General features: G+C 45.3%; 1 protein-coding gene across 1 annotated transcript in view; it reads left to right on the forward strand.

The window, feature by feature from the left end:
* The window catches only part of USP42 (ubiquitin specific peptidase 42), a 52898-nt gene that overhangs the window by 29866 nt on the left and 10626 nt on the right, over positions 1-12406 (forward strand). Inside the window, exons 4-12 of the mRNA XM_045993838.1 lie at positions 2031-2141; positions 4523-4625; positions 5506-5573; positions 6232-6302; positions 7171-7253; positions 8120-8231; positions 8960-9100; positions 9276-9376; positions 10461-10614. Coding sequence (XP_045849794.1) covers positions 2031-2141; positions 4523-4625; positions 5506-5573; positions 6232-6302; positions 7171-7253; positions 8120-8231; positions 8960-9100; positions 9276-9376; positions 10461-10614 — 944 coding nt within the window. The remainder of the gene's footprint in view (positions 1-2030; positions 2142-4522; positions 4626-5505; positions 5574-6231; positions 6303-7170; positions 7254-8119; positions 8232-8959; positions 9101-9275; positions 9377-10460; positions 10615-12406) is intronic.

A 12406-nucleotide genomic window follows, 5' to 3' on the forward strand; every position in this document is an offset into this window, starting at 1 on the left:
GGTGTCCAGGGCTTTTTTTCTTAATGGAAGGAAGTGAAAGTCTTGTCTTTGTTTTCAAAAGATGTTTTTATGGGGTATGGAACTCTGTGTTGACATTTTTATTCTAACATCCCAAAGATGGGACTGCATTGTCTTGTGTTTCTGACAAGAAGTCTGTTGTCAGTTTTACCTTTGTTTCTATGTATATGTTTTTATTACGAACTGCTTTTTTTTTTTAAGATTTTATTTATTTATTTGACAGAGATCACAAGCAGGCAGAGAGGCAGGCAGGCAGAGAGAGAGAGAGAGAAAGGAGGAAGCAGGCTCCCTGCCGAGCAGAGAGCGCAGTGTGGGACTCGACCCCAGGACCCCGAGATCATGACCTGAGCCGAAGGCAGAGGCTTAACCCACTGAGCCACCCAGGCGCCCTTACTTACTGGTTTTATGATGCTCTCTTTATCACTGTTCTCAGCAGTCTGACTGAGTGACTGTTTGTGTAGTTGTCACTTGTCTTCTGTTTGGGATTTGTTGAGGTTCTTAGGTCTATAAATATACTGTTTCAAATTTGTGTGGCTTCTAGTCATTAAAAAAACTTTTATGTTTGTAACTGGAGCACCATTAACCTTTTCTGGTGTGTAGTTCTATGAATTTTAGCACAGGTCTAGATTCATGCACACCACCACCTCCTCAGGACACAAAACTGTAGAATCACTCTAAAAGTCTCCCTTGCGTGCTCTGTACACAGTCATTATTTCCTGAGATATTTGTTCTGTCCCCTCAGACTCCAGTTACGTGTGTGTTTAGGGACTAACTTGGAGTCCTGCTGCTCACTGATAAGCATATCTGTTGTTGTTGTTGTTGTTTTGAGTTTGTGTATGATTCATTATGGAACATTTCTGTTGCAGAGTCTTCAAGTTCACTGATCTTTTCTCCCCTTCTGTCTAATCTATTGTTAATCTTGCCTGGTGTGTTTTTCATCTCAGAGGTTCTACTTTTCACCTGTAAAATACGTTTGACTCTGTTTCCATGACTCTCCCTAACATGCTCTTGTTCTCTTCTACCTCCTTAAACATGGGATTGATTATAATGTACAATGTCTTTTTTTTAATGTCATTGTCTTTTGATTCTATTATTTGTGCCATTTCGGGGTCTGTTTCTATTTATTTTCTCCTTGTTGTTGGTCGTTACTGCATCTTTGTATGCCTTGTGGTCTTTGATTAGAACTTTATGTTTTGGGGTGCTGGAGGGTTTTTTTTTAATCCCTATAAATATTTTTGAGCTTTATTCTGGAACACAGTTATATCATTTGGAAATGGTTTGAGCCTTTCAGTGCTTTTAAAGCTTTGTTAGGCAGGTTCCGAGCGGCCTTTCGTTTAAGGCAGAGTTTCTCAATCTCGGCACTATTGATGTTTAGAGCCAGATAATGCTTTGTTGTGGGGGCCGGCCTGGGCTTCTTGTAGGATGTTTAGCGGCATTTGTGGCCTCTGCTCACAGGATACCAGTAGAACCAGTTAGTCATGAGCTAAGAATGGTTTTCACATTTTTCTAAAGTCGTGAAAGGGAAGAAGAAAAGAAGAATATGCAGCAGAGACCCCATATGTGGCCACAAGACCAGAATATATATGGAGAGGCTTTCAGACTCTTGTAGAGTGACTTTTTTTTTTTTTTTTTTTTAGCTATTTGAGACAAATGCTAGTATAAGAGAAAACTTCTTTTTCCAGTACAAAGAGTAGTTAAGAGCACAGGCTTTGAATATGAAGGAAATATTTGAGTCCAGGATGTGTCTTCCACTTAATACTATTTGACATTGGGCAGAATTTTCACTCTCTGAGCCTCAGTGTATTCTCTTATAAAATTGAACCAGTACATACTTACCACTTGGGTTTGTTGGAGAATTAAATGAGAATGAATGAAAGTATGTAGCTCAAGACGTGACCTGCAGTAGCTGTTATTACTTCACTTCAGGTGTGGGGCCCATATTTAAGATATTCTGTGATGTCTGTATGGAGTCCTATTTTGCTAATTTGGTGGATTGTGGCCTTGTCTTTCAGGTCATGCAGAAGGATTTTGTATGATGTGTACAATGCAAGCACATATCACCCAGGCACTCAGTAATCCTGGGGATGTTATTAAGCCGATGTTCGTCATTAATGAGATGCGGCGTAAGTATCATCTGTAGTAGTTTATGTTAGTATTTATTAGGTAATTAGTCTTAATGGCCTAACTGGTAAAAGATGAGCTCCTGGTGTATTATGGAAAACAAATATGTTTTATCATACGTGGGTATAGGTTTAATTAGTAACAAGTCTTTAGTAAAACATTTAGGATAGAAACACACTTTGAAACCACAAAGGATGACAGTGTAATAAGGTATTCAGTTTAATATAAGCAAATTAATTTTTTTTTTTTTTTTAAATAGGCTCCACGCTGGGCGTGGGCTCATGGGGCTCAAACTCACGACTGTGAGAGCAAGACCTGAGCCAAGATCAGGAGTCAGACATTCAACTGACAGAGCACCCAGGTGCCCTGCAAATTTAAAAATTTTAAAAACTCACTTTGTTGATAAGTTTTACAGTGATTCCCCCCACAAGATATTTGGATTACTACGCTGAGTTATAATATTGTCCCACAGGTTTTGTTTCATTTCTTTTTTTTTTTTTTTAAAGATTTTATTTATTTGACAGAGATCACAAGTAGGCAGAGAGGCAGGCAGTGAGAGACGAAGGGAGAAGCAGGCTCCTTGCTGAGCAGAGAGCCTGATGTGGGGCTTGATCCCAGGACCCCAATATCATGACATGGGCTGAAGGCAGAGGCTTAACCCACTGAGCCACCAGGCGCCCTGTGTCCCACAGGTTTCTTTAAATAGTTTTGAGTTGGTTTTAATTCAGTGAATGAGTATTATACTATGTATAGCATCAGGTATTATCAAACTAAAATTAATTATACTCTTAAAGCAACACTTAAACTCGTAACAGCAAATTTGTGGATAAATTTCACTTTTTCTATTTCATTTTTAAATGACTTGAAAATTTTCTTTTGCATTATAATGACCCCGATAGGGTATGTGAACTGCTTTAATGCACTCTCTGTATTTTTGTAATAAACTTTTACACCATCTTAATTGAGTTAGAAGGAAAAATGTGTGCAAATAAAAAAGACACCCTAACTGTTAATCTGGAATCTAGTGGGGTAATTACAGGGCTGGATAATTATACAGCGACAATCTATAAACCTTTTGCCTAAAAAGCTGCCGAAGATTAAGAGGTGTTCTATTGGCCCCCGGCAGTATTAACAGGTCGGAGGAGACAACACACACTTTTTTTTTTTTAAGAGATTTTATTTATTTATTTGTCAGAGAGAGAGAACAAGCACAAGCAGGGGGAGCAGCAGGCAGAGAGAGAAGCAGGCTCCCCGCTGAGCAGGGAGCCTGATGCGGAACTCATCCCAGGACCCTGGGAGCATGATCTGAACAGAAGGCGGACTCTTAACCGACTGAGCCACCCAGGCATCCCAACACAAAACATTTTTTTAAACAGTTTTGGATCCTGGCAGAATTACAGCCAGGGGAAATTTTGTTTGTTTAATTTTGTGTATATAAAAAATGATTTGATTGTTTTTAAACCTAGACTTTAAGGAAAGGTCATTGCTGTTTGTGTGCATGTATATTCACGAGCTCACATAACCCCCACACACATGGCGGGAGCACGAGATTGTCATTTTTGTAGGCAGAACTGGCAGAATACTGGCAGTTTCATATGGCTCAAGCTAATATATGTTTCTGTATATTCATTTATAGAAATTGGTCTGTTCATGTTTTAGTGTGACATTGTCTAGGCACTTGTTTTTTATTGTCATTTTGTCTTGTAGCCATTTAGTCCATTAGAAACAAGGCTGCTGGGCACCTGGGTGGCTCAGCTGGTTAAGTGACTGCCTTGGGCTCAGGTCATGATCCCAGAGTCCTGGGATCAAGTCCTGCGTTGGGCTCCCAGTGTCATGGGGAGTCTGCTTCTCCCTCTGACTTTCTCCCCTTTTATGCTTTCTTTCTGTCTCTGTCTCAAGTAAATAAAATCTCTTAAAAAAAAAAAAGAAAGAAAGAAGGCTGCAGAGATTCTGAGGACACAGTGTGTTCTGTGGGTTGTTGAGACAGAACCAAGATGCACTCAGACATTTATGTTCGCTGTGGAGTCTCTTAGGGAGACCTGAATTTAAGGTTGTAGGCACTAACATCTCGTTTCAACCAAATGTAACATTTTGAACAAAGTTCTGAGACAGTGCAGCTGAAGTTGAATTTATTCAAGGATAGTTTTGTTAGCTGCAGACCTGGAGCCTCTGGGCTCTCAGCAGCTCTAGCCAGTGTGTACTTGTAATAGTCTGCAGGGCGTGGGCCTTGCTGTCCTCAGGGTAGTGTGTGTGAGTGCTGCGTCCTCATAAAATAGTTAGCTGCTTCCTAGCTGACAGATGGCCCTGGGTGGAATGTCTGGGGGGTACAGCTGGGGCGTATCCTATGTGAAGATAAAACTTTGTCTTTACTGAAACTTCACAGGTATAGCTAGGCACTTCCGCTTTGGAAACCAAGAAGATGCCCACGAATTCCTTCAGTACACTGTTGATGCTATGCAAAAAGCGTGCTTGAATGGCAGCAATAAGTGAGTACAGCAAAGCGTCGGTCACTTCTTCCCTTGGCATCACTGGCTTACTGAAGTTCAGTCGTGCCTTTTACATGAATGTCCCGAGCTCTGTGTTTGCGTCCCTTTGACTTTGCACTGCCTCTTCCTCAAGCGATTGCCATCATTTTAAAATGATGGAAAAATTTTAAGGGTATGCTTACTATAACAATGTGGATTTAATTACGGAAGTCAGGAATTGGGGGTCGATTTTGCCATTACTCAGTTTCTCAGCATCAGCATCCCTTTGCAGATCTAAAACTATCCACTTTTCCTTTCTGGTTGTGCCCAGCATGTTTTCTGCTCCTCTCCAGCCTCTGAAATCTTTGTGTGTTCCCTGCTTCTTTCTTACTCTGGTCAGTTACCAATTCTTGCGTTTTCTTCCTTAAAATCTAAATGTAGACTCAAGAGGAAGATTGCGAGTACAACTAGATACCAAATCCTAACCCACTTGCATTTCCCGAACACACCTGGTAGATCTCCTGTTCCGCTCCCACCGTCGCTATCGCTGCCTTGGCTGGGCTCTGCTCACTTGGATGATGGACCCCAGGGCAGAGGAGAACGCCCTGCGCTCCCTGCCTTCAGCAGCTGGTCCACACGCCCAGTGTCGCAGCCTTGCTGCTCGCTTCCCGGCCACACTCCTGCCTCGTGTCCGCCCCCTTCTCAGTACTCTCCTGTCTCTTTCTGCCTCTCCCCACACCCTCACTGTGCTTTGGTCCAGATGAGACGACTCGCTGGCTGCCGTGCATACTGGTGTCTTTTTATTTCGTGGCTTCCTGTTTGAATTCTTGTTCTTTTAGAGGGGTCACAGCATCTGTAATTACTGTAGAACTCTTGTCTCATGTCACCGTTTATTTTTCAGATTAGACAGACACACCCAGGCTACCACCCTCGTTTGTCAGATATTTGGAGGATACCTAAGATCGAGAGGTAAAGTTTTATTTCAGGTTGATAAAGAGGTACATGCATGTGGTTAAAGAAGTGCAGTAGGAAAGGGTTAGCGATGGACAGTGTGTCTCCCTCCCCCCAGTTCAGAGTATAGCCTGCCAGGACTTTCCTAGGCACGAGCGGACTGAGAGTGTGTTGGATGGATCTCTTCCCTTTTTCCCTTAACATCTTGGTACATGCAGGTAACATGGTCTCTCACGGCTGAAGTAGAATTCCATTTGTTTAAGTCCCCTAACAATGGATATTGAAGCTGTAATTCTTCGGTGTTACTACCATTAGTCATTCATGGGACGTCCTTCTACAGTGCCTTTCTGTTCACGGAGAAGTGTCTAAGTAGGATGAGTTCTAAGTTATCAGAATTTCTGCATTGAAGGGTGGTGTGTGTGTTTTAAATTCTGATACTCCAGATCATTCTTCCAAGAGGTTATCCCCGTTCACATTCCAGCCAGCAGCACCCGTGGGCTGCACTCACGACACCTTGGCTCACACTGTGGGTCATATTAACACTCTTGTGCAATCTGAAAAATGTACTTTAAATTTTTTATTTGAAAATAATATTTTTGTGTTCTTTTGTGTCAGTAGTTGGTATCGCCATAAGGGTTACACTTTGCTTATTCTTTGCATTTTATTTTCATTTCAGTCAAGTGTTTAAATTGCAAAGGTGTCTCAGATACGTTCGACCCATATCTCGATATTACGTTGGAGATAAAGGTACGTGTGCTAGTTGTGGCGGCGAGGTCAGAAAAAGACAGCCAGACTCTGTGTGATCTTGTCTGTGGTTCATTTATAACTTCACTACACTTGCTAGAGAATACGGATTGAAAATGTTCAAATGCTGAGACTGTATTTAGAGGAAATAATGTAAGATTTGTAGCAGGGAGCTTAGGGACTTTTCTTGCCCTTTGACTTTTCACTTGATTGTGATAAAATCAAAATCTGTTGCCTGCATTAGCTTAATTTAGATGATTGTCACTGTTTAGAAGCTCTTTTGTTTCTTGCATTCTCTAAGCTCCTATTTTCTGTTAAGCTCTTACTTTATGATTACAAATGTAATACATGCTTAGGATGAAAATGAGGAACGTTGCAGATGTGTAGAGGGTCCCATCCCTCAGGGTGAAGCCTTAACAATCTGATATAAACTGTCCCAGAACCTATTATTTACTGCCTCTAACAACGCGATTACACCTTGGGCCTGTTTGGCCAGTGGCCACCTTCACGTACTTCCACTTGGCAGCCTCTCTGGGGGCATGCGCCTCGGGGGTGCGGCGGCCCGCTGAGCGTGGGCACCACCAGGCACAGGCCCTCTTCCTTGCTGGTGCTTGTTGGGTTTTTTTTTTTCCCCATTTTATGCTCTTTGGAATAACACTGCAGCAAGCAGCTTCTTTACACGTCATTCACTTGGATGTGCCTGGCGTTTAACGAAGGGAAAGGCATGGGATGGGTACCCGTATAAAAGTCAAAAGAGAAATTTCTACATAAAAATTCACATTGGCTTTTAGACTTTTGAGTCGTGTTTTCTCTTTCTTCCGTCGAGTGGCGGTGAGAGGTCCCGCGTGCTGATGCTGTCTTCTCTTTCCAGGCCGCTCAGAGTGTGAACAAGGCGCTGGAGCAGTTTGTGAAGCCGGAGCAGCTGGACGGGGAAAACTCTTACAAGTGCAGCAAGTACGCGGGTGTGGCGGCGGGGCGGCTTGCGGTGGGGCTGGGAGAGCCCTGTTCGCATCTGTGCCGTCTGGGAGGGCGTTGGGTCTCCGTGCTCCCAGGGCCGGAGCGCTCGGAGTCTGCCTGCACCTCTTGCCCCAGGGAGGTTCCGTGCCCCATGACTGGGCGGGTTTGCGGGGGGGGCGGTCCACGGTAGCTGCTCGGCCTTGCGCGGCCCGGCTGACGCGTCTGTGGTGAGCAGCGTTTTCGTGGACTCCTTGTTAGAGGCGCCGGTGGAGTGGGGCTCGCCTTCTCTGAGAGCAGTTAAGGCTCTTGCTCTCTCCGCTGCTTCTCACCCAGGATTCAGGGTGGTAACTGCTGGAAACATCCAGTGTTGATGATTCACTGCTGTGTTTCCCTGTGAAGTCAAGAGAGCCTCTGTTTGAAGAAAGTCCAGTTTCACATGTTTCAGTGGATTTTCATTTTTTTAGAAGCTGGTACTATGGGTGATCGTTACCAAATACTCATGTCTTGGGGGGAAAGCTCCCCACAGCCACAAGTACCTCTCCTATTCTAAGTTCCACGGATGTTCAGTTGGTTTTGAGTTGAGAGAATTCTGTATTTAACCTAATTGAAAAATTATCAGTGACTATGGGGCTTCTCAGAATCTGTCCTAGCTTCCTTTTTTCTTTTATGCTATTGAGCAATCTCCCTCTGTCGTAAATTTTAGTGTTTTCACTGTTGGTTGAGAGGAGGAGTGGTGTGTTTTATCTAGCAGCTTTCTTTTGGTTTGGCGGGAAGTGTTTCAGAAAAATAACAAGGGAAAGACTTAAAAAATACGTATATACATACACATATCTTCTTAATCCTTTGTTTCTGTTTATTTCAAGGTGTAAAAAGATGGTTCCAGCTTCAAAGAGATTCACTATACACAGATCCTCTAATGTTCTTACACTTTCTCTGAAACGGTTTGCAAATTTTACTGGTGGAAAAATTGCTAAGGTAGGAAGATAATATTAATAACCTTTTATGTGCTTATGTGTCAGTAACTATCAAGTGTTATACACGACCTAACTGAACAGTTTGTTACCTTGATTTCCTGGGTTGTTCTGGTGCTTAGTGGGGAGAAACGTGCCCGAGCTTTGAGCTGGTGTAGTGTGCCGTGTGCGTTCCTGAGTGCAGTTTCTCTGTCCTTTAGCTGGTTGGACTTTCTGACAACAAAACTGGTAACTGTGGTCTGCACTTGGGCGTCGCGGTCAGGGAAAGTGGGGACACAGGGAGAGCCGGTGTCATTCACGATCCAAGAGTCGGCTTTCTTTGTCGAGATTTTCTCAGGGCAGCACACTGAATTTTCGTGAAGACTGGATGTATCAGAAATCAGTAGTATGCAAGAGATCTAAACAGTCCCTTCCCAAAGTAGTAAAGCCACGTGCGACCGACTTCCAGAATTAGTGTTCCATCGCGTCCCGTGGCCGATTCAGAGGGTTTGCTTAATGCAGAGCCTTGTCTGCTTCAGGGAAATCAGGAAGGGTGGGAGCGCACGAAGGACGTGCGGGCTCAGGGTGGCTCCAGGCTGGTGGTGCCTTTTGAAGTGTGGTTCAGCGTGTTAGGTTTCTGCTGGAACATCTGAGGGCACAGAGCCCGACGGCGCGCGGCTCTCCGTGGGGATATGCGGAAGGATCTGGGCCTTCAGAAGCGACATTCCTGATCCTCTCCCCGTTTCTGTGTAGGATGTGAAATATCCTGAATATCTTGATATCCGACCGTACATGTCTCAGCCGAATGGAGAGCCGATTATCTATGTCCTGTACGCGGTGCTGGTGCACACGGGCTTTAACTGCCACGCCGGCCACTACTTCTGCTACATCAAAGTAAGCGGTGTAGGCTTTGCCGTCTTAAAAGAACCTCTGAGGTAGCGCTGGCTCTTGGGGGGCAAGGTGGGGCTTTGCCAGTGAAAATACGAAGGCCCATTTTTCTTACGTTCCTGTGTGGTGTTCCGTCTTCGTCCGATCGTATCTAATTCCACTTTTGTTGCCTATCTTGCAGGCGAGCAATGGCCTCTGGTACCAAATGAATGACTCCATCGTATCTACCAGTGATATTAGATCGGTCCTCAGTCAGCAAGCTTACGTTCTCTTTTATATCAGGTACCATCAGGAAAACGGATTTTCACATTTTCTCTTGTGTCCTTTCTCTTCATCTCAGCAGCATATTTAAATTCCGTATTCGGTTATTGAAACATCAACTTACTGGGGCCAGCAGAGTAAGGGAGGTCGTTTTTGGGTGTGGATTAGGAGTCGGATTTGGCCGTGACGAGCTGACGGTGAAGCACGCAGAGAAGGCGCCCAGTGATGGTGGAGGAGGGTGGGCTGCTGCTGGCAGCACATGGGAGGGGCCTGGGGCTGGGGAGGCAGCGTGTGGAGGCCTCAGAAAGGGGCCTCTGAGGACCTGGGTGTGGTCTCCTCTCAACCACTGAGCGTCGACAGCTAGTCACGTTCCTGGGCTGGGCCTGGCTGGGCACCGGCTCACCGTTCCCCATTGCTGCTGCACGCTCTGACTCGCTAACTCCATTTCTGGAAATGTGTGGTCTTAGAAAAACTCTGATGTGTGCTCTAAGGTATTCATTTATAGTAGCTGAAAATTAAGAACATCCTAAAGTTTCCAATATTAGGAGAATGAGTGTGTACATTGTAGCATGTCTATGTGTTGGACTATTATGCAGCTGTTAAAAATGGTTTTTATGATGACCCTTTTTTCCCCTAAATGATACAAGAGAGTGCTCTGTATATATGGAGAAAAAGCAGTTTGAAATCTTTCACAGTGGAATAGAAAAAAACAGTACAGGCTAAAGCCTGGAGGATATTCCAGTAAATCTGAACAGTAGAAGCCTCTCATGGGTGAGATGAGGCATAGTGTTTGTGTGTTTAACTTCTGGATACAGACTTCCTATACGAGCATGTACTTATAATTAGAAAAATATAAGTAAACAGAAAAGAAGAAATGCTTTCAGGTAGTGGCATCTCTGGAACACACAATCAAAAATACCACTTGCACGGTTACCTTTGTGCCTCCCCGTGGGGCCCACCTGCCACTAACCTTGACCCAGAGGGGATCCTGTGCGAAGCTCCGTGCACTGAAGCTTCTCGGTCTGGTCCCTGCGGGGGCTACAGATGAATCTCTCCTAAGGACGTGCCCTATGAAGCCTTAACTGCTGTCACTCTCTGTCCCCAGGTCCCACGATGTGAAAAATGGAGGTGAACTCACTCATTCCACTCACAGCCCCGGCCAGTCCTCGCCCCGACCTGTGATCAGCCAGCGCGTTGTCAACAACAAGCAGGCTGCATCAGGGTTTATCGGACCACAGCTCCCCTCTCACATGATGAAGGTAACATTCCAGAGGTGGGATGTAATCTCTGTGGTAACTTGGGTATTGTTCAGAGCCTCTGGTTAGCACTGCAGGAGCCGCCGTGTCCTCGTGCACCTGAATGCCTTGTCAAAAAAGTTTATACAAGCCGTTAATTATAAAATATTTCATATACACAGAATATCTCAGGGTATGAATGTAACGAACAAGAGAAAGGTCTGGTCATGGGTATAAAACACTAGAGCATAAGTGAGAGAGAGCACAAGAGCCCAGGCAGAGGGAGAAGCAGATTCCCTGCTGAGCCGGGAGCCTGACGCGGGCCTTGATCTGAGGACCCCAGGACCATGACGTGAGCTGAAGGCAGCTGCTTAACTGACAGAGCCCCTAGGCTCCCCTGAACACTAGAGATTTTATTATTTTTTATTTTTTTAATTTTTATATTTATTTATTTATTTATTTATTTATTTATTTATTTATTTATTTTTAAAAGAACTTATTTATTTATTAGAGATCACAAGTAGGCAGAGAGAGGGGGAGGCAGGTTCCCTGCAAAGCAGAGAGCTGGATGCGGGGCTTGATCCCACCCTGGGACCATGACCTGAACGCTGAAGACAGAGGCCTTAACCCACTGAGCCACCCCGGCGCCCCAACACTAGAGATTTTAGCTCTCACTTTGGACTTTTATTCAGAGTGTACTTAATATTTGGGGATTCTGTTTTTTTTTCTTTTTTCTTTTTTTTCTTAAGATTTTATTTATTTATTTGACAGAGAGACAGAGTGAGAGAGGGAACACAAGCAGCGGGAGTGGGAGCGGGAGCGGGAGGCTTCCCGCTGAGCAGGGAGCCTGATGCAGGCTCAATCCCAGGACCCTGGGATCATGACCTGAGCTGAAGGCAGAGGCTTAATGACTGAGCCATCCAGGTGTCCCAATATTTGGGGATTCTTGATGAATGCTAGAAACAGGAGAGCGACTCACAAAAAGTTTATTTTCACTGTATTCATATGGCCCTTTCAGGAGTGTGGTGTGTCCTGTCCGCCGTCCAGCGGCTCAGACGCACCCCCTGGTGGCCGATGCCCTTGTCACGTGACAGACCTTCAGGAGGGAAGGCCAGACGTTTGCTGGCCTGATGCAGTGATTATGGGCAGCATCCGAGGGTGGAAGCAACGCGGCCCCCCACCCCCACCCTGTACCGTAGTGCAGTAACAGCCTTTCCATTTGAGCGGATTTGTTTTGAATCAGCAGATGGTCTAGCTGTGTGCTGTATTTTATGGACATCGGCTAGTGTTGGGATTGTGGCCGGAGTCACAAAGCCAGTGCCCCTGGGAGCCGGGCAGGTAACGGGTGCCTGCCTTGGCTCTGCTTAATAGCGATGCCAGCACCCTGGTCAGCTGGAAGCACGTGCGCTGGGTGGAAGGGTGGCGAATACTGATTTTTTTCAAGGTTTTTTGTTTTCCTTCATGTGCAACCTTCAGATGTATTCAGGTATTTGACAAAACTCTGCGAAGGCCACGCAGAACACCTCCGTGAATTGCGGTCTCTCCCACGGCCACCAGTTTGCCGCTTAGGATAGAGCAGCATAGGTGGAGTGAGGAGCAGGACAGCTCAGGAGTAGGACTCGGGGGCGTGGAGGGAGGGGACGGTGCCCCAGGCCGCTCTGTGTCTGCCCATGCCACCCATCTCCCTGCTAGCTGGCACTTCCTTCTGCCTGTATGGCAGCGGGCTTCCAGGAAACCCAGCCAAGGGAAGCATGCGTGACTCTGTGCCCAAGGGGGCTTCTTCATTTCTGTCAGAATGGAGCAGAAAGAATTGGGG

This window comes from Meles meles, chromosome 21 (assembly GCF_922984935.1).
Source record: "Meles meles chromosome 21, mMelMel3.1 paternal haplotype, whole genome shotgun sequence".
In the NCBI taxonomy this organism is placed as follows: Eukaryota; Metazoa; Chordata; class Mammalia; order Carnivora; family Mustelidae; genus Meles; species Meles meles.